Below are 22,890 nucleotides of genomic sequence, written 5' to 3'. Positions count from 1 at the left end.
ATAAAATTGACTAAATTTACTTCATTCTCCTCCTGATAACCTCTGAATTTGAAATCATGGTAAAACTGTATTATTTAGCTGTTTTATACAAACATCCTACAAAAGCTATTACTTTAAAATCAGCAAATGATCTTTCTTCATTTGGATTTTTTCAAAGAAATAGGTAATTTTTATTTTATTTTTTATTTGTATATAATTTTAAATTGTATAAAATAAGACATTATGAATAGTTATTTTGCTTTGTGAGATTGGAGAAAATGTTTTATGAAGTTAAACTAAAACGATGATAAACTTTTATATATTCATCCTGAGGTAAATATTTATAAGGTGTTTTTTTCTTTACTTGGCATTAAAGTAGTCTTTTTCTATGCCCATTATAAGTTTTGCCAGGCCTGCAATGTGGAATTTTGGTAGTGTTAGGGTTTGGTAGAATAAAATGCTTTTCATTTGTAAAAAAGAACAGTTGTGTTTTTGCAACATACTACACAAAGCTTTGCTAGAATTGAATTTAGAGGGTTCTCTTTATGAATGATTGTAGTACATTGAGATTTCTCTACACCAGTGGTTCTCAAAGTGGATGCTACTGCTCCCTTGAGTGGTAAAGACTCAAGAGGGCACTGGAAGACAAGGGGTGATAGAGGTTTGGAAGACAAAGGGGACAAAACTTCATTTTGAAACAAACATAAAATATATACATATATGCAAAACTTTGGAAAACAGTGCCTTTCAGGAATTACGTTGATCTAGTAATTACCGTCAATTTTTCAGATTAAAGAGACTATTACTAGATCAACGTAGAATATAGCTACCATAGAAAATTTAATAGGAATTACATTGATTATTTTGTCATTGTAAAATGTCAATCTGTATACACATTGAGAATGGTACAGATTTTATAAAAGAAACAAACCTATTATTTTCTTGTTTGTACAAGTAATTTTTATAAATTGAAAAAGAATGTTTTAGTTTTCTTTTTGTGTCTGAATTTAACTGCTGATGATGAACAGACTGACACATTTTAGTCATTCATGCAAATTCCAAACCTGTGTCCTGCAAACAATTTCAAGGTACCCACATTGAATGATTGTGATATGTTTTTATAAATTATTTGGTAATTTCAACGTATAGTGTGAAAATGGGGTCCTAAAGTTTTATGAAAGTTTTAAAAACTCACAAACTATGAACCTCAGAAAAATTATCAAATAAATGACAGATTTCCCATTAACTGAGATTTGTTTCTATTATAACCATAGTTTATATTTTTTGTTGTTTTTGTCATATAGATTAATAAGCTTAATAAAGTAAAACTTATAAGTTTTTTTTTAATTATTAAATATTTGACCACAATTTGGAGTTAATAAATTTCAAACTTACTTTAAACCCATCTTTAGAAGATGGTTCACTATCACTGGACTAGTGTCTTTATCACCTCAGGTATTTTACAGGGCTTAAAGTGACTCTCCTTTTTAGCTTTTTTAGCTTTTTTTTCATAGCTCCTCTCTTTTTTAGCTTTTTCTGAGAAAAACTCACTTTTTTAGCTTTTTTCACTTCCCATGTGAAATTTTTTTTTCGTAAATGCGCTCAGGAGCAAAATAGCGACCAGCACATCCCCATATGCCTTATGGACTGTGCGCGACATGATAAGGCACTGTCGTATACACATGTAGTGTACTACATTTATATAAACTAACAAAACGAGGAGCTTCCCAAAGCTTGATACTCTGCACATGCTGTAGGAATTTGCACATGGGTTCTCCTTGCTTGTATCCTTGTGAAATACCGATCTCCGCGGCACTTCGATATAATCACGCTGCATTAAGACATAAGTACACTTCTAGTTCAGCGTTAAGAGTGATTTTTATACAGCATGATTTTTAGCATTTGTATTTATTTAAGTGCAGTGGACAAAAGAAAGAAATAGATTTTATTTAATACTAACAGTAGAAACTCATGTATTAGCAACGGAAAATCGTATAGAACCCAATACTTTCTGAAGTAAGTTGCTAAGCAAACTTCTTCCCAACCGCCTGCTATTCTTTAGCTTAAATGATGACATTACTCGTTTTTGACTACCGTAGAAAAACCAAAAATAATAATTGTTGAGCGATAATAAATTTGATTTCTACTGTTATTATTAAATAAAACGTTGTAGGACACTCTTTTCAAAGCTTGTATCTTTCTAGCACTCTGTAAAATTAAAGATCGAGCGAATCTCGTGCCAGGAAATACAAGATTTTAAACTAATATCCTAAATATTAATAACTTCTGTAGAGACAATCTTTAGACAAAGACAAAAGTTTGGTTTTAAGTGGGTGCTTATATATTTGGCATGCACCATGGTTTTCTGTATTCTAACAGTGTCCTTCATTTTCCATTTCGACAGAAACTATAAAACTCGTCACGCACGTGCGCATTCGAACAGCTGCGGTCAATCCGGCACCAAATTAAAAAATTAATTTGTAAATATTTAGCGTCGAAAAACCGCTATTTTCACTTTAATCTAGCTTTTCGATATGCTTCTAGTCGAACTCAGTCAAAAAATTAATTTAATTATAATTTATTGAAGATTTTAATTTTTTAATATTAGAAAGTAATTAGCATAAATTACATGGTGTCATGTCTCATCTTCGCTCCCGTTCAAGTTTATTGTCCTATACATGCGCCGATGTTCGTTTTTACTTCTGCTGGGATTTTATTTCAACCTCAACCGTTTGGTTACGCAAAGTGGGGAGATGGGCGTCACATGATTGCATACCTGACTTTTTACAAGTTTCCTTACCTCGAAAGAAACTTATATTTTTTCTCGATTTTAATTATTATTAACTAACTTTTTTGATGGATTCTTATATCCTTGTATTGTCTAAAGTTGCAGATATCAATGCGTAAAACTTTATTTAAAAAATTGTTTTTCTTATATTTTAAAATTCAAAAATAAATTAAATATCGGAAATGCTAAACTATAAGTACAGTGTGTTTTACATTATCATTGCGAACAGATACAGCCAATTATTTTATAAACGTATTTATTATTTTAATTTTTATAAATTATTTAATTTGATGCAATGTGATCAATTAATTACTGTGGCGCGTTAACATGGGCGTAACCAGGAAGGGGCATGGGTGGGCACGCCCCCCCCAGTTATCTGGTGCCCCTCCCCAGAAAATTCTTCTTCTTCTTCTTATTCAATTTAATATGGAGATTATAGCCTTTGCGGCTCTTTCTCCGACCGACGTTGCCAGTTGCTAAGCGAAATGGCTAGTGAGGCTAATGTAGCGCTCCAGCGCCGCCACGTGTTGACTAGGAGTGATGGAGGCTGGCGGCCAGTAGATAGGTGTCAGCGTGCGCACCAGAGACATGTTTAGGGTCATCGTGTTGCCTAGGTCCTTGTGGGCTATAGTGTATTTGGGGCAATGTAGCCAGTAATGAAGTGTAGTTTCCGCTGCGCCACAATGGGGCACCCCGGAGAGTCGTGTAGATGCCGTGAGTAAAGGAAAGCATGTAACGGGGCCGTCTCGGTCCGGAGCTGGGCCAAAAGCGTCTCCGCGTGGCGAGATGACGTGCAACTGTACCTCCAGGGGGCGAAAGGGCGTAAGTGGTCCTGGCCTTTGTTGCGGAGCACCGCTGACCAGGAATCCGTCAGGGTACCGATGGTGGTGTCCTGCAAAGCCCGGGTGAGGTCGCGTGGCGTGAGGGGTTTCCAGATGGAGCCACAGAGCGGGTCTCCAGAAAATTACAGCCTCTAGGCCCCCCATAACAAACTCTGGCTACACCAATGCGCGTTAATTAATATGGAGGTGAGACTCGAGTCAATTACTTTTTCATTTCAGACGTTAATTACAGTGTTATTTTAATGTAATTTTATACATAATGTATGTTTATTATAATTAATAAATCTATATAAGAATAATATCTGTGTCTAATAAAACAAAGCGATTATAAAAATAAAAAGCGTGCGTTCCATCTCGATCTTTTGTAAGCGAAATTTTATAATTTTAATTTTTAAAAAATGAGATTTTTATTTATAATTTCTGTAATTTGTTCTATAAGAGCAAAAAACTAAACTTATCAAATATCAACTCTCTGTAAATAATTTCATCATATACTTATTAACGTCAGATTTGTTAAATTTCATGAGATTGTATTATTTTTCAACTTCAGGGTAGTAGAAAGCTTTGTATATTTTCTCCCATAAAAGTAATAGACTCTGCCGGTTCCCCACTGTGAAGGACAACAAACTGCTAAATGTTTAATTACATTGTTTTCATAAACTCTCTTCTCTGTCAGTTGTGGGTTGAATGACTAACAAATTGTTTTATTGTATTCAGGGGAATAGATTTGTGAGTCTAGTATTACCAGTAATGAATTCTGTAATTTTATTTTTAATCATTTAAAAAATATTGATAAAATTACCAAATAAATGATTGGGTCACAATTACTAGTGGTATTGCTATATAACAGACATGGGCAAATGCGACTCTGAGAGCCGCATGCGGCTCTTTTTGAGTTTTATGTGGCTCTTGCTGAAAGTGTTAATTTCTGCCTTTTATTATTATTTTTACAGTTTTATTTCCACAATTTTGTGAAAATATGTTTATTAAAAAAATTCAATACTTGTTTTATATTATACTAGCAGACCCGGCCACGCGTTGCTGTGGCTCAAAATGTATCTATTATAAATGTATAACGCTTCCCCCGTGGGGGGAATTTCAAAAAATCCCTTCTTAGTGTACATTCTCTTGACGTACCCTATTAAAACGCAATCAAACACGCATCTAAAATAATATAATAAAAGTCGAGTTCTTCACAGTGAGCCTTAATTCTGTCCCTCTTCCCCGCTGGGGAAATATCGAAAAATCCCTTTTTAGTGTATATTCTGTTGACGTAACCTATTAAAACGCAATTAAAAACGCAAAAAACCGCATGCAAAATAGTATAAATAGAAGCAGAGTTCTTCACAGTAAGCCTTAATCCTGTCCCTTTCCCCGCTGGGGAATATCGAAAAATCCCTTTTTAGTGTATATTCTGTTGACGTAACCTATTAAAATGCAATCAAAAACGCAAAAAACCGCATGTAAAATAGTATAATAGAAGCCGAGTTCTTCACGGTAAGCCTTAATCCCGTCCATCTCTCCCCAGTAGGGGGAATTTAGACGTGTATATTATATACAAACACTTGCGTATTCGAATGCAACGTTGTGTCAAAATTCAAAAGGAATCGGTAGGAACAAACAAACGTTATATTTTATTTATATAGATAGATAGAAAATGATCTGCTTTAGTCCATTCTAACAGAAAAGCATAATGCCTCACAGAAAAGCCAACTTAGGTTGTCAGAAGTTAGCGCCATCTGTTGGACATGAAAGCCTTAATCCATATATAAATATATTTTTGAAAGGGGGAAATAGTGGTCTTCACATATGCCACAAACCTTCGCAGGAGTGTATTAAACAACTTCCCAAAGTTTCATGGCAATCGGATAAATAGTGTGGTAATGCATGAAGGACAGACAGACATACATTCGTTTTTATATATATAGATAATAAAATCAAGGTACAGAACTGCAGTACAGAGTAAAAAAGTACAGAACTGCGGCTCCCATGCATTTTGCAAAACCTACATTTCGGCTCCCACTGAACTTTTGCTTGCCCACCCCTGCTATATAATGAACATGCAACCCACTGATTCTGCCAGAAGTTGTTTTTTTTCTTCTTTAATTACATTTTTTTTATGAAGAAATCAAAAAATGTACCTTGAAATAAATGGCATTTGAAATTTGGCATGTTATATGGAAACACATTCTGGTAGTTATGTTACTATTCCATTTGCTTTGCTGTGTAATGGTGGGAATTCTGTATGGGGCACATGAAAACTTAATGCGGGCCTGTTCTGGCTTAATGCAGTCTTACTGGTCACTTTCTGGAGTATAAACTCATCCTAACTATTTTCATATTTAATCTTATCAGTCCACTTAATAATCAATCTAATATCATATGCAATGTTATTGATACAAAATATGTGTGCATTTGTGTGTTTTTTTAATAATGCCTGTTTTCGTTCATTTTAACACTATTAGCTTTTTTAGCTTTTTTTCAGTGTGAACTCTCTTTTCTCACTTTTTTTTATTGCCATGACTGCTTTAAGCCCTGATTTTACCATTAATTCCCTAATTTTATAAATTTGTAATTGCATGTTACAATTTCTAAGAAAAGGTTTTTGACATTAGAAAATTAAATACATATATATATACTTTATTCTTAGAGTTTAAAAAAATGAACAGTATATATATTAAGATAAATTAAAGCTTACAGGAATGGTATCATTTGCTTAATACACTTGTTTGACATTAAAACGGATGTTTAATTTGTTGTGCATTTACTGAAATGATATTTGCCAAATGTTTTAAATTTTATACTTACCTAAATTATAAAATGGGTTTACTTGATGTGAAGAATATGTACTTTAATCACTTATGATATGATAGCAAATATGTTAACAATGTTAAATTGAATTGTAATCCTAATTTATTAACTGTAATAAATTAGGATTACAGTTTGTTTTACATAATAATTATTTTGTACCAGTATATGATAATCATTATTATAGACAGAAAGATGGTATATCCATGGGTTCTTGTATAGCCCTAAATTGGCCAAATTGACAATGATAAACACATACCAAGTTATAGCTAATATACCAGGTAAATTTTCTTAAACTGCTATGTTGATGATTATTTTATTGTTTACAATAATGATAAAATTTAAGATACCTTAGGTATTATTCAGTATGGCAATTGGTCAAATTTTGACTTTCCAGGTTTTTGCAGTTTTCAAAGTATTGACATGACATGAGCTTAAGATTTAAAAAACCTATACAAAATTGTGTATGTGGTGGTGGCTTCTATTTTGCATTATATCTCAGGATGGGATGAGCCTAAAATTTTGAAATTTGGCAGACTTATTTTTCTATATGGGAGCATTGATATTATTAATTTTTGACATTTAAAGGTTAAGGGGTGGGGAAATAAAGAGAGGTTGTGTGTCTTATCTGCAGTAGAGATGGATTTAATGAAAATTTTATACTGGTTATTGACATTTATAATATTTTTAAAAACTCAGTCATCTATCCTCAAAAATAAGTCCTTTTGCCTTTTTTTTATAACAATTAATAATATAAAAATTATTTTTTAATAAAATATCATAACAGAAGGCACCACACACAGTTTAACTTTGAGCTGGTGTCTTAAAGTTTTTTAAACTTAAATTTCTCTATTAAAAAAAATTTATTATAATTCGACAATTTTTTTTAATTCTAAAAATACTCCTTTTAAACTATTATTATTATTTAAATTTTCCTTTAACCTCTTGTTTGAATGTTGAGAAAGTTAAACAAGAGTGCAGCCAGCTTTTATATATTCATTTATTTAATTTCTAACAAAGTTAAATTTAAATTTTTAAAAAATAATTCTAAAATGGCAGATTGTGTATTTACAATATATATAAAATTCAGAAGAAAGAAAAACATCTTTACTTCTGCCCTTCCCAACACCAGGAACTAACAAACAGTCTTCCTTTGCAGATACAACCTTTTATTGTAGGCTGTGACACTGCCATTTTTAAATTAAGTATACAGTTTTTGCAAGATTTTATTGCTTATCAGTGAACATTTTTAACTGTTTTGCATATTGTAGCAGAGTTGTAGCCTACAATAAAAGGTAATCTCTCTGCAAAGGAAAGTTGTTTGTTAGTTCCTGGTATTGGAAAGGGCAGAAGTGAAGACGTTTTTGTATCTTCTATATTTTATATATATTAAGTTAAATTCTGTTGTTGATAGCATGTGCTTCAAAATTATAGAATTTATAATGACATGTGTGTGTTCCTTCTATGTAATTTATTATTTTTTAAAAAAGGCAAAAACTGTTTTAAAAAATATTATCTATCTATATTCAGTTTATGGTCTGACGTTGCCTTCCGATCTCGGGAACCCTCTCCATCTCTCTCTATCCATACACCATTCCTCTTTAATCCCTTTTTCACTACATGCTAACTTTACTCCATCTTACCAAGTTTGTCTGGGTCTTCCTCTCTCAACATAGCATAGGTATAATAGAGGGTAGCAAATAGTGAGCGGTGCGTTGAAAGTTTAAAATCTATCTCCAGAAACAGGGTGTCCCTATGGGCTCCCCTCTCTCTGCAGTCTTGGCCGAGCTCGTCATGAGGGACGTGGAGCAAAAAACTTTCAACGCACCGCTCACGTCTTCCTCTCTTTTTCTTTTTTGTGGAAGGTATTCCATTGACATTTTCGGGAGTCTCTCATCACTCATTCTTTTCACATGTCAAAACCAAATAAGTTGTTTTCTCTTTATTTCTTCCAAAACCATCTTTCAATCCCATTAGGTCTTTTATTCTCTCATTAGTTTTTCTTTCTCTTTTTGAGATTCTGCATGATCTTCTCAATGCATCTATTTCAACCATTGTTACTTTTCTCTTTCTCACTCATTCTAAAAAGTATTATAATTAGGTAAATTATAAATTTGGAATTGTTTTTGAATCAAAACTTTTTTTTGTATGTGCTTTGATAATTTCAATTAAATTTGTTCACAAATATTTTCAATATTAGTGTTTAAATGGAATTTAACTCTATTTATTTTTCATGTTTTAGTGTACAAGAATTTATGAAATTTACTAGTCAAATTCTTGTCGATAGAACTCCTGCACCTACAAGAACATCAGTAAGAGAGCAAGGTAATATTAATTATAAATAATAAATTTGAACATTAGTGAACTTGTGCAAAGTTACCTAGATTATTAAGCATTTTACTTTTTATTTAAAATGAGAATATGCAAATCTAGTTTCATGTAACACTGGTTATACATATACTGAAATAAAACTGTAAAAACAAGCAAACCCTACTATATGCTACTTTAATCAATATAAAATCAGTTAGTACACTTTGAGAAACTGCAACCATTTCGAGTTTTACATGTGTAATTATTTAATTTTGAATTATTGCCTATTCAAATTTCTGAAAAACACATGTTAAGTAATTGTTTGTTGCTCAAAAAAGTGCTTTCATAAATTGCAACACTAGAGTATTAGGATAAATATACTGTTTAAATAATAATTAGTTATCAAAATTATTTATACAGTATTACATTTAATATTTTTAATGAACATATAAGTTTAGTTATTCAAAATAATTTCAGGCAAATTAAAAAATATCTGATTTTGTTATACTTTTTTTGAAAAAATTTGAATAAAATAAAATCACTCACAGTTTCATTGTTGAAGAATATATGCAGTAGATAGAAACATCCTGTTTGTCATATAAAACAAAGCAGTGCGACCAGTCCTCAACAGTTGTATTAACATTAAACATATATTTTAATATGTTTACATTTATTCTATCATGAAATTATTTGAAGATAAATAAGAGAAAAAGATACAGTTTAACCCAATTATAACGTCATCGGATGTAACAACAACCCTAATATAACGTCAAAGTTTTATCGGTCCCATACCAGATAATGTTAAAAAACCCACTTGTAATGACATAAAACCCTGTTTTAATGTCATATTTAAAGCACAAAATTAGATTACAAATTTTATTTAACAAAGAAAATACGTGTACTGTGTGTTTAGTTTCTCGAGTCAGAGTCCACTTCCTAGAACAACTGGGTGGGTGGTACTCTTACTACCTGACTTTGCTGGGGTGAGGTTTATCACATCTTTAAACAACTTGACAATTGGGTTAGTTTGCATAGTTGTGTTGTACAATAGTTTAGCACCAAATCAGGTGAAATGGCTAGCTTAAAAAGGAAATGCTAGACTGCAAAGTAGAAATAAAGCAGATGAAAGTGGAAGAAAAAAGAGAGATGTATGCAGAAACTTTGGTTTAGCAAATTCCACATTGTGCACAATAATAAAAAATAGAAAATTTTGAAAAGTTTTCACGATGGCAAGGACAAGTGAAAAAAAAATTAAGTTATGTGAAAAAGCCAATATTGATACCACTAATTAAGTGATTTAACCAATGCAGAAGTTTCAACTTACCACTAAATGGACTGATACTAATGGAAAAAGCAGAAGAATTTGGATGACTACTAACTTTAAATGTTCTAATGGATGGCTAGACTGTTTTAAACAAAGACATGGCATAAGTTTTGGGAAAGTGTGTGGTGAAGCAAAAAGTGTAAATTTACTGGACATTGAAAACTGGTTAAGAGATGTGTGGCCTAAATTAAGGGGGAATATGCAGATGAAGACATTTATAATGCAGATGAAACTGGGATATTTTACAAACTTTTACGAGATAAAACATTTAAATTTAAAAACAAAAAGTGTGTTGGTAGAAAACTTGCAAAAGATAGGATAACAGCTTTTGTTTGTGCTAATATGACTGGTACAGACAAAAGAAAACTTCTTGTAATAGGAAAATCAAAGAATCCAAGGTGTTATAAAAACACTACCAGTAAATTACAAAGCCAACAAAAAGTCATGGGTGATGTCTGAGATTTTTGAAGAATAACTTCGAAAATGGGATAGAGAACTTATTGGTAAATGAAAAAAAATTTTACTCCTTGTCAATAATTGCCCAGCACATCCAATTTTAGGAAATTTAAAGAGCATGAAACTTGTATTCCTTCCTCTAAATTGTACTAGTGTACTGTACTTCAGCCAATGGCTCAAGGAATTATAAGAAGCCTTAAATCTCTTTTCAGAAAAATTCTTTTACAAAAAATTATTACAAAATATGGAAGATGATAATAAAATGACAATTTCTTTATTAGATGCAGTTGATGTTTTGGAAAAATCTTGGTGTAAGGTTAGTTTGCTAATAATAGCAAACTGTTTTTGCAATGCAGAATTCTGTAATAGTCAAACAGTTATTACATTTATGAATGATGACAATAATGAGGATGATGACGATGACATTCCTCTATCAGAATTAATTAAAACACTTCAAAGTATAGAAAACTGTGAATTTTTGTCATCTGCTGCTACTGAATATGAGGGCATAGATGAAGATTTAATAACATGCGAATTTTATACAGATGCAGTTATTGTTGAGCAAATTAAATCTTCAGGCCAAAAAAATGAGGATGAAGATGAAACATCTGACAGAGAAAATGAAGTGCCATCAACCATGGAAGTGTGTAATAAAATAAGATTATTGAAAATATTTTACAGGTCTCTGAAAACTTCATCAAAAATAATGAACAAAGTCTATGATTTAGAAAATGACATTGATAAACAATTTTTAGGTGAAAAATGCCTACAATCTACAGAGGTGTAGCGATCATAACTGGCACCAGGGGCACAACACTTTATTGGCACCCCCTCCCCCTCCAGAAACACATATAGTTTGTCTTGGAGACCATTTGGTGTCCCTCTGCGAGTGGTGCCCGATGCATGATAGACTCCCTTGCACCCCCCTCACTACGCCACTGATAGTCTAAAATAACTGACTTTTTTTAAGTGAATATTGTTGTTGTCTTTTTAATTGGTATACATTAGTTTAACCCTTTGTTGCCTTTTGATTCAACATTATTCTCAAAACCAGAAGTGCTGCCATTATCGAAACTTGAGACAAATAAAAATTTCTTATAAAAAGTAATTTTTGACATTTTTAATTATATTGTTGTAAACTTAGACATAATAATGTTAATAAAGTTGATTTAAACATTTACATACATTTACTTTTATACATATGATAATAAATTATTATTACCATAATAGATACAGTATACTAAATTTACATATGTACTGTGGATGTCATGCCAACAATTGTTTAGCTCAAGCAAAAATTCACACCAAAGCCATTAAGGAGCATTTTATAAAGATGTATTTATTTTCCCAAAGAACATATTTTATGAATAGAAATTGTGCTTTATTTTACACAGTTGAAAAAAGTATTACAAATTCGGAAATAAAATTTAATAGGTGTAATAGTAGAATTGTAGAAGATTTAATTTTTAAATTCTGTCTGAAGTTTTAGCATTTAATTTTTAAAATAAAACAAACTATATTGTAGGAATTAATAAGTTCATATTTCATTATATTATATTTTAAAATATGTACAACTATTACTTAGAAAAGCATCTTTGCAGAATATATGTGTCATGTTTATGTAAGAAGTGATAAATTAGCAGCTACATTGATATCGGATCACGAATATCCACATCGAGTAGCTCATACATTACTTAATAAAGTAAGTACTGTACTTTTTTTTTACTCATACAAATTCTGTTATTTCTTTATGAATGTCTCTTTAAGATACTGTTTTTATTTTTTTGAAGTCTCAAAATATATAATGCACTAAAATTCTGTTATCAAACATCAGACATTTGAACATTTTAAGGTGGTTTAAAAAATTAAAAGTAACTTAATGCATGCTGTTATAAGGTGACAAATTTTGTAAGAATTTGCAATGTTTTATGAATTGCAGGCTACTCAGTGATATGTATTATACAATATTATTTTATTTGTACATCTTAGCCCAGGATTATTATTAAATTCTAAAGTGAATTTCTTAAGGAAATACAAACAAAGTTTGAGTCCTTATCCTACATCCTTTATTCCAACCAGGAACCACTAAACAGCAGGCGACTTTGAAGCAAAAAAACTTTTAAAACAACAGACAAACACTATCAGACGATTACACACAATTTAAAAATGATCCCGACGCTGACCTTTTATTGTAGGCTACGGCATCTACAAACGTTAAAAATCACTCACGACAGTATCTTTGTTATATAGTCAACATTTCAGCTGAGAGTCCTCTGGAGAATTTGAGCAATCCAGAAAAATTATTTACATAATTGTACATCAATAAGAAATTCACTTTAGAATTTAATAATAATCCTGCGCTAAGATGTACAATTATGTAAATAATTTTTCTGGATTGCCCGAATCTGCCAGAGGACTCTCAGCTGAAATGTTGACTATATAACAAAGATACTGTCGTGAGTGATTTTTAACAATTTTTAATGTTTGTAGATGCCATAGCTGGTCAGCATTGGGATCATTTTTAAATTGTTTAGTGGTTCCTGGTTGGAATAAAGGATGTAGGATAAGGACTCAAACTTTGTTTGTATTACCTTAAGAAATTCACTTTAGGATTATTTTATATTATTTGTTAAAGGTTATATTTGAACTTTTTCAAGATTATTATTATTATTTTTTTTTTATTACATTGCCATATTAGAAAATAAATTATTTGATAGGTTACTTGATTAATATAATTTAAAATCCATTTTTCAAACAGGAAAAAAAAGCATTCAATTATCACTTTAGATTGACTTTATATCAGTCTTTAAAGTTAGTTAATTCATGTTTTTAATTTAAATTAATAAGTTCCCTACAGTTTCAAGTTGTTCTATGAACCCATTCATCTCTTCTAATTGCTAAATCACAATTTTTATTTTATTAATATCAGGTTTTATTTATGAAAGTTGATCTAAGTGTTTTGTTTATAGTTTAACCTTTTAATTGCTAAGGATAATAAGGTATTTTCCATGTTGATGATCATAGGATTTTTAAACTTAATATCTTTATATTTGACTCTTTGATTTATTTAACTATTTAACTTAATTGTTCTCTTTTATATAAGAATATCTGATGTTAACTGGACCAAATTTTTTTCAACAGTAAATGCTGCAAGATATATATGCAGCATTTAATGTGAAAAAGCTGGCTTTAGGTTAATACAGAAATTATTTCAGAAAAATTTGGTGAATACATTGAGTTACAATCAGAAATTTTGTAACCCATCTCTTTATCCAGATAACCCCATTGTCAGGTTAACCGGACTATGTAAATTAGAATTACACACACTTGAATTCAAACAAAGACACTTTAATTTCAGTAAAGGTGTATGTAGAGATGTAAGTTTTACATGTAACACAAAGTACTAAGACTGTTTACACTACAAATAAAATTTGCAAATCAACTTATCTTGAACCTTTGTTGGGTAGTCAAAGCACAATGTGCTCCTCCAGTATGTAACCTGTCTGTCATGGGTATCTAAAGTAAAACTGAGGACTAAGGCTATCATTTCAGCAATGCATCATACTCATTGTTGCACAGATTAGTTATCTGGAACACACAATATTAAAAATCTGATGAGTTAGATCCATTCTTCCCAAAAATTTTAACAACTAGGTAGGATCTGATGTCTATGTCAAGTTCTTTCTTGTCATCAGTTTCATCATTATAATTAGGCTCCTTTAAAGCATCACTATCAGATCTTCAAATAAAAGTGTTTTTCTTAGATCTCCTTGGCCACATTTCCCAACTGTCTCTCTCTTTTCATTAACTAGTCTGATGATAGTAGTGCAGAATTAGCTGGTCCCCAGACTAGTTAACTGTGCATCAATTGATTCAGTTAACTCCATGATCTCTATTTAAAAAAACAAATTGATATTTTCATATGCATTATGAAAACAACTACTGTTATGGCAGTTTGAAAGGCTAATCATACCCTAAAATACAGCAAGTCACACTCCTTTAGCTTGCAACATGCAAAGTAAAATAAACTTCAAAAAAGTTAGAAAAAGTTTTATTTTAACTGATTTGCTTTGAAAACTTGATGTTCTTCCATAATGAAAAAACACCTGAAGCCAATCATAGTGTGAAAAGTTACATAACTGAAAACAGGATATAGTTATAGTAACAGTACCATTTTTTATATATAGCTAACAACAATCAGTTAATCTTGCTCTCCCTTAATATAACTCTATATTGGGTTATGTTTTATTCTGTGTATTAATAATCATACTTAAATGTTATGTACTGTATATCATACAAAATAATTATATAAGCAAATATATTTTTTCAAAGATACTAGATGATTTTGCTTCTCAAGTTCCATCATCATCTTGGGAAACTGAAGTAGAAAAGTAAGTCAGTCTTTTTTTTGTTTTTGTTATTTTGAAGCACTAAAATTGAAAAGTAGTGAATTTTATATAAATTATTATTATAAACTTTATTTTCAGTTCGGTTGCCTTTGCTGGATTAGATGCATGTCTGGCAAAATATCAGGTAAATTTTTTCAAATATTAATTACTAAAAATATTAATTTAAATTTATATTACTGGAAATGAATTTGACTTTTTTAAATTTTGTCTTCGGTGCATTGTTATTTTCAATAATTTGTTATTTATTAATTTTGAATGTTAGTTAACAGAGTTTTTACACAAAACAGCCAGAATTTTTAAATTTCCAACTTTGACTCATTCGTAAAAGCACCACATGTACAGTACATGGTGTCTAAAACATTATCGTGCACTAGGAAATTTGTAATGATGGTATTGCTATGAGACCTATAAGTTCTATGCAATACTATATACAAAACTGATCAACTGGTATTGAATGGACAATTTACAGATCTCGTATATATAACTTTAATGTTGTTACAAATTTCTCACTGCATGCTAACTTTTCAGACACCCTTCATTTATAATAAAACCTACCTACTAAAACAATATTTGATACCATAAGACACTTAAATACCACAATATAAATTATCAGGTTGTAATTTAGACTTAAATGTATAACCTTATATTTAAGTATAAGTTTGTAACAACTCAAACCTCAAAACAAAAACCTTTAAAATGCAGCCTTTTATTCATTTTTCCAAACGTTTTCAGCTATTTAGAATGGTCTTTCTCGGAAACAGAAAAATTGAATGATTCTAATTTTGCTTTCTATAACGAACTTTCTTTTGGGACATTTTCTTATCTAGTGCACAGGCTTGTACAAAAAGAATAACAATTTCTCTACTGCTTGTCCCTTTTTTTTTTCATACTAAAATTATCATATTATGCCTGCTCTCCATGCTGCTGAGACTTTACTCAACTCTCTGTAGTTTATTGCTAATCATTCCTGGTTTGTCTTATGTATTTGCCATGCTTCAGCATATTTCAGGTGTCTCTTGTCAAAGTTGGAATTGGCAAAAAATGTACAAATGACAATTCCAAGTTTGTAACAAACTTGAAATTGTCCTCTGTACAGTACATTTTTGGCCAATTCCAACTCTGTAAAAGTTGCTTTTTGACTCCAGTTCCACAATCCTGTTAATTGAAAGACAGATTAACACTTTGCAGTGAATTTTTATTTTCCCATTCAGGTGCAATTTAAATTGTTAAAAAATTCAATTACAAATAGCTTTAAAAATGTTTTTTTGAAAGCACTTTTCCTACGTTATGTATGACATTAAGCATATACTTTTACATTGTATTCTAATATAATATGCTGGAATCCTGAAAATCTTCAAGAAAATTGCTTATGGCCCAGTCACTGAAACTAGTACCTTTGCATGCCACCATAATCCTAATTCAAGCAGCTGATATGAAATATTTTACAAAACAAGCTCATAGAATATGATATATAACCACTATCAAAATTTACAAAAAATACAAGCAGTTTTTTACTAGTTCAACAGATGACAGTACTAGTTGTTAGTAAACACTGCTCGGCATAGGATCTGCTAAAAGAAATTTGATGTAAAACTTAAGATTAAAAAATCTTTAATTTTCAGTGATGTATGTGAAATTTTAGATGATTTTTAATTTGATGGTGATAAAGCAATAAGAGATTTTATTTTAATATTTTAGAATCCTGTAGAAGCAGATGCGATGACAAAGATACAAGCTGATCTAGATGAAACAAAAATCATTTTGGTAAGAATAATAATGTGATAATTGTTTTGTAGGAATTATTGTTTATTAAACTTTTTTAAAAATTAATAACAATAATAAATGATTGTAAAATATTGCTTTTACATAATCCACAGTGTCTATAGTAAGGATCTAGAAGAGCTGCTTGCAGCTTGTGAGCCACAAGCAGCTCTTCTAGACCCTTACTATGGCTTCCATACAGCCTACTTATAAAGTTTCTCTTTATAAATTTAAACTTTATATATATATAATACTGTTGTAATAGAAAATGTGGTTCTCTCATATTTCCGATCAATAATATATGGCTCCATAAACAAACATCACAAAACTCAATAAATTTGTAAAGTCAGATAACTACTGGATTACATTGGGCTACTTTTCTACAATTATATTAATTAAAAGAAATATAGACTTACATAAAAATAATTTAAAGAGTCTTTTCTATTCTCCTGTTTCACAGACTAATCCAAAAGTAATAGTCAAAAAACTTGAAGAAAAAGAAAATATTAAAGATATTATTAAGAATATTAAAAATTACCACAAAGTTAAAACAATGATCAAAATGCCGACCTTTTATTAGAGGCTATGGCATCCTCACAATAAAAACAATGATTAAAAATTTCTACAATATCTACTGTGTCTTGTAGCATATTGAACTCCTGAGAAATATTGTCTTCATGTATGACTATATTTAATTAATTACTAAATAATTTTTCACTAGGCACCATCTCTTATTAAATTTAATAATTATAATTAAATTAATATTTATTAAATAATTTACAATATTCTGGAAGAAAGAATAGGCCCTGAGTGGGACTCGAACCTACAATTCCTGCTTACCATGTGGATGCTATCCCAAGCCTCCAGTCTGATTCCCTCTTTCAGACATATTTAAATATGATATAATAGAATATAATTGTGAAAAATTGTAATCTGGTGGTTGTTTGGCTTTAATATATGGCTTCTATATTCTAAAGTATAATTTATGTCAGGAGTGGCCAAACTTTATATTTGGCCACTCCTGACAAATTATATTTTCATATCATTGAAGAATTATTTTTTTTTAATAAAATTTACAAAACATAAATATCAGTTTACTTGTAAAACTATTTAGCAACAACTTTATGGTTTTTTTTCACCATATTTCCTGTGATATAATATGCACTATTGATAAAGCAAAGATTGTTTAACACCTAACCTGTGGCAAGCATATGTTCCACTAATATTTTTTTAAACTTTAGCATTCTTTAGTATATCAAGATATTCCTAGGTTTAAAATGTAACACTACATTTGTAGCGTGATATAGACAAATTCTGTCTCTCTTAATTTGCCAGATGGCATTATCTCAGAAATTTGAAATACAATTAATTGTTCAGAAACATGTGGTTCATTCAATTTGGAGTTTTGCAGCTGTATTCTGCAAGATGATTTTGAGTGTGTTTGTGTTATATAAGTGAGTAAAGTCAGATATATCAAGTAAATCATAACGAAGATGAAATTGCAAACTTATTGATGAAGTCAAATCCAACAATGATAATAGTGATAATCAATCTTTTCATTTTATCTCTGTAAAACATTCATATATTATTAAGATTAAATACAATCCATACAAATTGAAGCCCACAGTTCTCAAAACTGACAAATATTGCTTAATGTCTAGGAATCAGAAACTTTTCACTCTTTGCCTAACTTTTTTAATGCTCAGTAGATGAACTAAAATAGTTAAAATCAGCCAGCACACAGAAGAAACTATGTCCACAGAACAGCAGTGTTAGTGCTACAGGGATTAAACAAGTGAAATAGGAAATCTAAATGCAGAATCTATGTATATTGCATTTGACAAATTTATGTAATAATTTGTAATCATGTATTTCATTTCAGTCTGTCTAGGAATTGCTGTCAAAATTACAGCATTTTGATTTTCGTGTAGTGTTTGTATAATCATTTATAAGCCTACTCTAATTTCATTATTTCCGTATTAGAAGTGGAAAGATTTTTTTAAGGGTTTTGGGAAAAGATATATTTTTATAACAAGAAATAGGATAATTTACTTTGCAGATATTCTTTATCTAATTTAGTAGTCTAAATATTTATTTTAAGGCTGAAAATTTGTTTAATTATTGAATTTTTAAATTCAAATTATCACTTAATGTAATTATTCATCTTTACAGCATAACACTATAGAAGCAGTTTTAGAAAGAGGAGAAAAATTGGATGATCTTGTTGCAAAATCTGAAGATTTAAGTTCTCAATCAAAAGCATTTTATAAAACGGTAAAAACTATTTACAAATTAATTATAATAAAGTTATTGATAAATTTTTAATTTTACTCAATTGTTTAGACAGTTTATTTACTTTAAGATAAAAAAAAGTTTATGTAAATTTTACATAAACAGTGCTTTATTTGATATGACTCCTTATTAGTTATTGACTCCATATTTTATCAACAAGATGTGAAAACACTAAAGAAGTCACTAATTAGCTGGGATTAAACATTTTTAAGACCCAAATGTTTCCTCATCAAACTGAACATTTATTTTTAAAATAGATTTTTGATTTGACAATATATAATTGGGTTTGGAAAAACATGTATTTCTAATTAATCAATAACTTCTATAATTCATTTAATATTTTTTTAATTCATCTTTTTACCAATTTTTGGTTTCATTCCTATAAAGTTTTTCTTTTTGGAAGAAAAATAAAAATATTTATGATTGATTAAACTTTTTGAACAATTTTATAATAATTGTGTGATTTTACTTTTAAAAATTCATTGCTAATAACACCATATACTAGTAGCTAAAAGTCACGAAACTTTTGGGGAAAATATTTTGTTTTAAAAACAGAAAAAATATATTAATAAAAAAATGTTTTTTAAAAAACCAATGGAGTCAGATAATGTCTTTACCCAATTGTACTATTAACCAGTACTGTGTTCTTACGTTGTCACGTGAATAATTGTCGAGTTGACATTAACAATATAAAGATATTAAATAGGGAAAAAAATATAATAAAAAGAAAATTTAAAGAACATTTTGCGATCATTATGCAAAATAATGTTATGAATTTAAAGAATGGCGTGATACCCACAGAATGCTAGGAAGAGTTGATTATACATAATAGTTGTACTTGTGTTAATGATGTGTCTTCTAATGGATAATCTGTATTGCATTCTGGTTGTAAAAAACCCTACTGAAGAGGCCAATAAAGGTGGAATGCATTTGGGGTTAAGTATAAAATAATAAAAATTATTTTTTTCTTAAAGTTAACCTGTTGGTCCTTTTGTTTTTATACCAGTCTACTTTCCACTTTGAGTGAATGGATTAAAGATTTGGGATTTTTTAGCCTCCAAAACTCAGAGAAGAAAGGAGAATTATTTTTCCATGTACTGGTTAATAGTACAATTGGGTAAAGAAAAAATATAAATAATTCATACTGGTTTTACTAATCAACCCTACTATGTCTATTTAATTTATCTTACAGTGGGTCTGTATTGGGTGTAGACAAAAACATATTGGACTATATCTTTTTTCTGTTATATATTAGCTAGATATGAATGCAAAAAAATATAGGTAATTTGTAGTTATTCCATGGTGTAATTACCATACATTTCTGATCCTCTTTTCTATACCCTGTCTCAACTCCTACAGAAGATAGTGGCACAGTTTAAATTACAAAGTCATAGAGCATAAAAAACATTAATACAAAACATTTCTTGTCTGATTAAAGTACTCAAAAGAATATCGTGTGGACACCATAAAAAACGGATGTGGGGAATTGTGAGAGGCTTCTCTATATGGCCTTGTGCACTTAAGGCAAGCAGCTGCAAGTACAGTTTATTCTTCTGAAAGATTGTTTTGAAAACTAGTTTCCCATTTAAAATCTTTCTTTTTTTTATTTTTGAGTTGGTGTCTAGAAAATTCCAGAAAGTTTTACCTTTAGAATATTCAAAATTGTTCTGACAGACAACATCCAGAAGTTTCTTGTGGGATATATAAATGAAGAGTATTGAAGTGCTTAATCAAAAGTGAAAAGATATTCTGTGTGGTGAATACTTTTTGAATATTTCAAGTTTGCCAATGCTTTCTCATGACAAATTTCATATAAAAGCAGCTGTATAAATCTTATTGCTGTATGGTGCAATAATTTGGCAACAATGTCATCTCGAAGTCTACAATCTATAGTTGGTTCAGAAAATTTAAAGCTGAATAATATCGAGTCAAAGATAAGCCATACTCAGGAATGCTTTCCATTCTGTTGGATGACTGGCTGTGGAAGCTGGTGAAATCCAACCCAAGCTTGACCATGCGAGAAATGAACATTTTGTACTTTCTTCATGACATTGTAAGATGACATAGGACAAGGTTGACCCAGCTTGATTGATCTCAGGAAGGAGGTTCTCCCTTACTTGCCATGTAGCCCAGACATTGCATCATCTGACTATCATTTCTTTCACTCCATGCAACACCTCTTGGTGGAAAGCAGTTCACTGACAATGAGATGAAAATCACTTGCTGAGTTCAAGACAATAGCTTGAGTTTTATTCAGCAGGAATACAAGCTGTCCAACAAATGGAAGGTGCATGAAATTAATGGTACTTATTTTCTTGAATAAACTTTTTATTTTTGAAGTAAATGTTATACTATTAAAACTAGAAAATTCCAGAAATTTTTGCATAAACCCAATAAAAAAAAATAAATCTTGTTTTCATAGACTGCTTCTTTTACACAGTTGGTTGCCTTGAGCATGCAACTTCACACAAAGAAACTTCATACAGTTTTCTCCATCCATTTTTTTGTATCTAGCCACTTCCCTATTGAGTATTTTAGCCCGACAAAAAATATTTCTGTATTAATTTTGAGACACTGCCACTTTGTGTAATTCCACTATCTTTCGTATAAGCTGAGATAGGATTCAACTCAATTAGAAAGGGAATCATTGGTAATTGTCATTGTCCACTACTGATTACCTATACTCTTGTGCTTTGTATTTGCTTTGTCTACATATTTGCATCAGACTCTATTTTATTATGCTATGTGTTTTGTCTACATCCTGTATATATTATGTAATTTTGTATAACTGTTTACTTAATGTATAAAATAATAAAATTTAGGATAACGAATCATTACACTTTTTATTTTTATGATTATGTATTAAAATAAATGTAATTTTATTTAAACAGGCTCGAAAGGCAAATTCCTGTTGCATATTATTGTAATTAAAACCAGGATTGATATGACTACAAAACCAAATAGTATAATAAATGTTCTGAGGGCCCATTTAATCCTTTAATATAATTATTAAATAAATGTGTACATATGGCAATATATATATACAGTAAATGTGTCAATGTGTAAACATGTGCCTCTCAATTCTCAAAACCATAATGTTTAAATGGGTTAAAAAGAAGAAAAAATTCCATGTACATATTTATTATTCATCAGTTAAGATATTATTTTTCAAAGATATTATCTGTGTATTGATAAAAAAAAGTTTGTTTTTGTAGAAAATATTAAAAATGTATATATAAATGCATTTTATTCACGAGTCAAAACTGTTAATGCTTTGGGGGAAGTTATTTTCTACAAGATACATAAAACTGTTATTGTACAGCTAATTTTAATGAATCAGTTTTTGTAAATAAAAGGTTTGGATAATTTTTAATGGCGTCAGAAAATCCTTGTTAAAATTTCAGAACAGCAATGCTTTTTGTAAAACAGTGAACACACCTTTAATAATAACAAAATGTAAAAAGGAATAGATTGGGTGACTCAATGTACTTCTTTCTGTTGTGATTAATGTATGTATGAAATTATCTAAGAAATTTATTAAAAATTTATTTTATTTTACCTAAGAACCTATGCAAATATAACCTTTTAATTTGATTGTATTGACGAAAGTTTGTGAAGAAAAAATTATATATAAATACAAGAAAATTTTCATTATAATACTTGAAGAAGTTTTTTTGTCACAATATTTCAATTATCATCATTTACAACATTTGAATCTTACTTTTTAATGTGAAATAAAATAAATAAAAATATAAAATAAACAACACCTTTTAACAGTTTCCAGCAACACTTCACTTTATTCAAACATTCAAACATTTCACTTTATTCAGCATTTTCCCAACTGGCAGTAACTCTAGTCCTAACAAATTATGTAATATTTATTTACTGGTGAATAAATTTGCTTCTTAGTACTTTTTTGAC

The 22,890-nt window shown here is 30.0% G+C and overlaps 1 protein-coding gene across 1 annotated transcript; it reads left to right on the top strand.

Annotated features, from left to right (window-relative positions):
• Positions 1-22,535, top strand: Ykt6 (YKT6 v-SNARE). The gene is made up of 8 exons (XM_067269665.1): positions 1-163; positions 8,660-8,742; positions 12,109-12,209; positions 14,840-14,898; positions 14,995-15,040; positions 16,615-16,680; positions 18,850-18,951; positions 21,861-22,535. Exons 1-8 carry the CDS (start codon positions 57-59, stop codon positions 21,894-21,896), a joined length of 600 nt encoding a protein of 199 aa, XP_067125766.1. The 5' UTR covers positions 1-56; the 3' UTR covers positions 21,897-22,535.
• Positions 22,536-22,890: the final 355 nt, after the last annotated feature.

Source organism: Centruroides vittatus, unplaced genomic scaffold, assembly GCF_030686945.1.
Source record: "Centruroides vittatus isolate TY-2023 unplaced genomic scaffold, ASM3068694v2 contig_355, whole genome shotgun sequence".
NCBI lineage: Eukaryota > Metazoa > Arthropoda > Arachnida > Scorpiones > Buthidae > Centruroides > Centruroides vittatus.
Note: the sequence above shows the minus strand (reverse complement) of the source record. Positions and strands in the feature narration are given on the sequence as shown.

Bases quoted from the DNA above. Each gene is read 5' to 3' on its own strand.
- Ykt6 (XM_067269665.1), top strand. From the start codon at position 57: ATGGTAAAACTGTATTATTTAGCTGTTTTATACAAACATCCTACAAAA. The intron at 14,899-14,994 runs GTAAGTCAGTCT...CTTTATTTTCAG, and splicing joins TGGGAAACTGAAGTAGAAAA to TTCGGTTGCCTTTGCTGGAT. The intron at 15,041-16,614 runs GTAAATTTTTTC...TTAATATTTTAG, and splicing joins CATGTCTGGCAAAATATCAG to AATCCTGTAGAAGCAGATGC.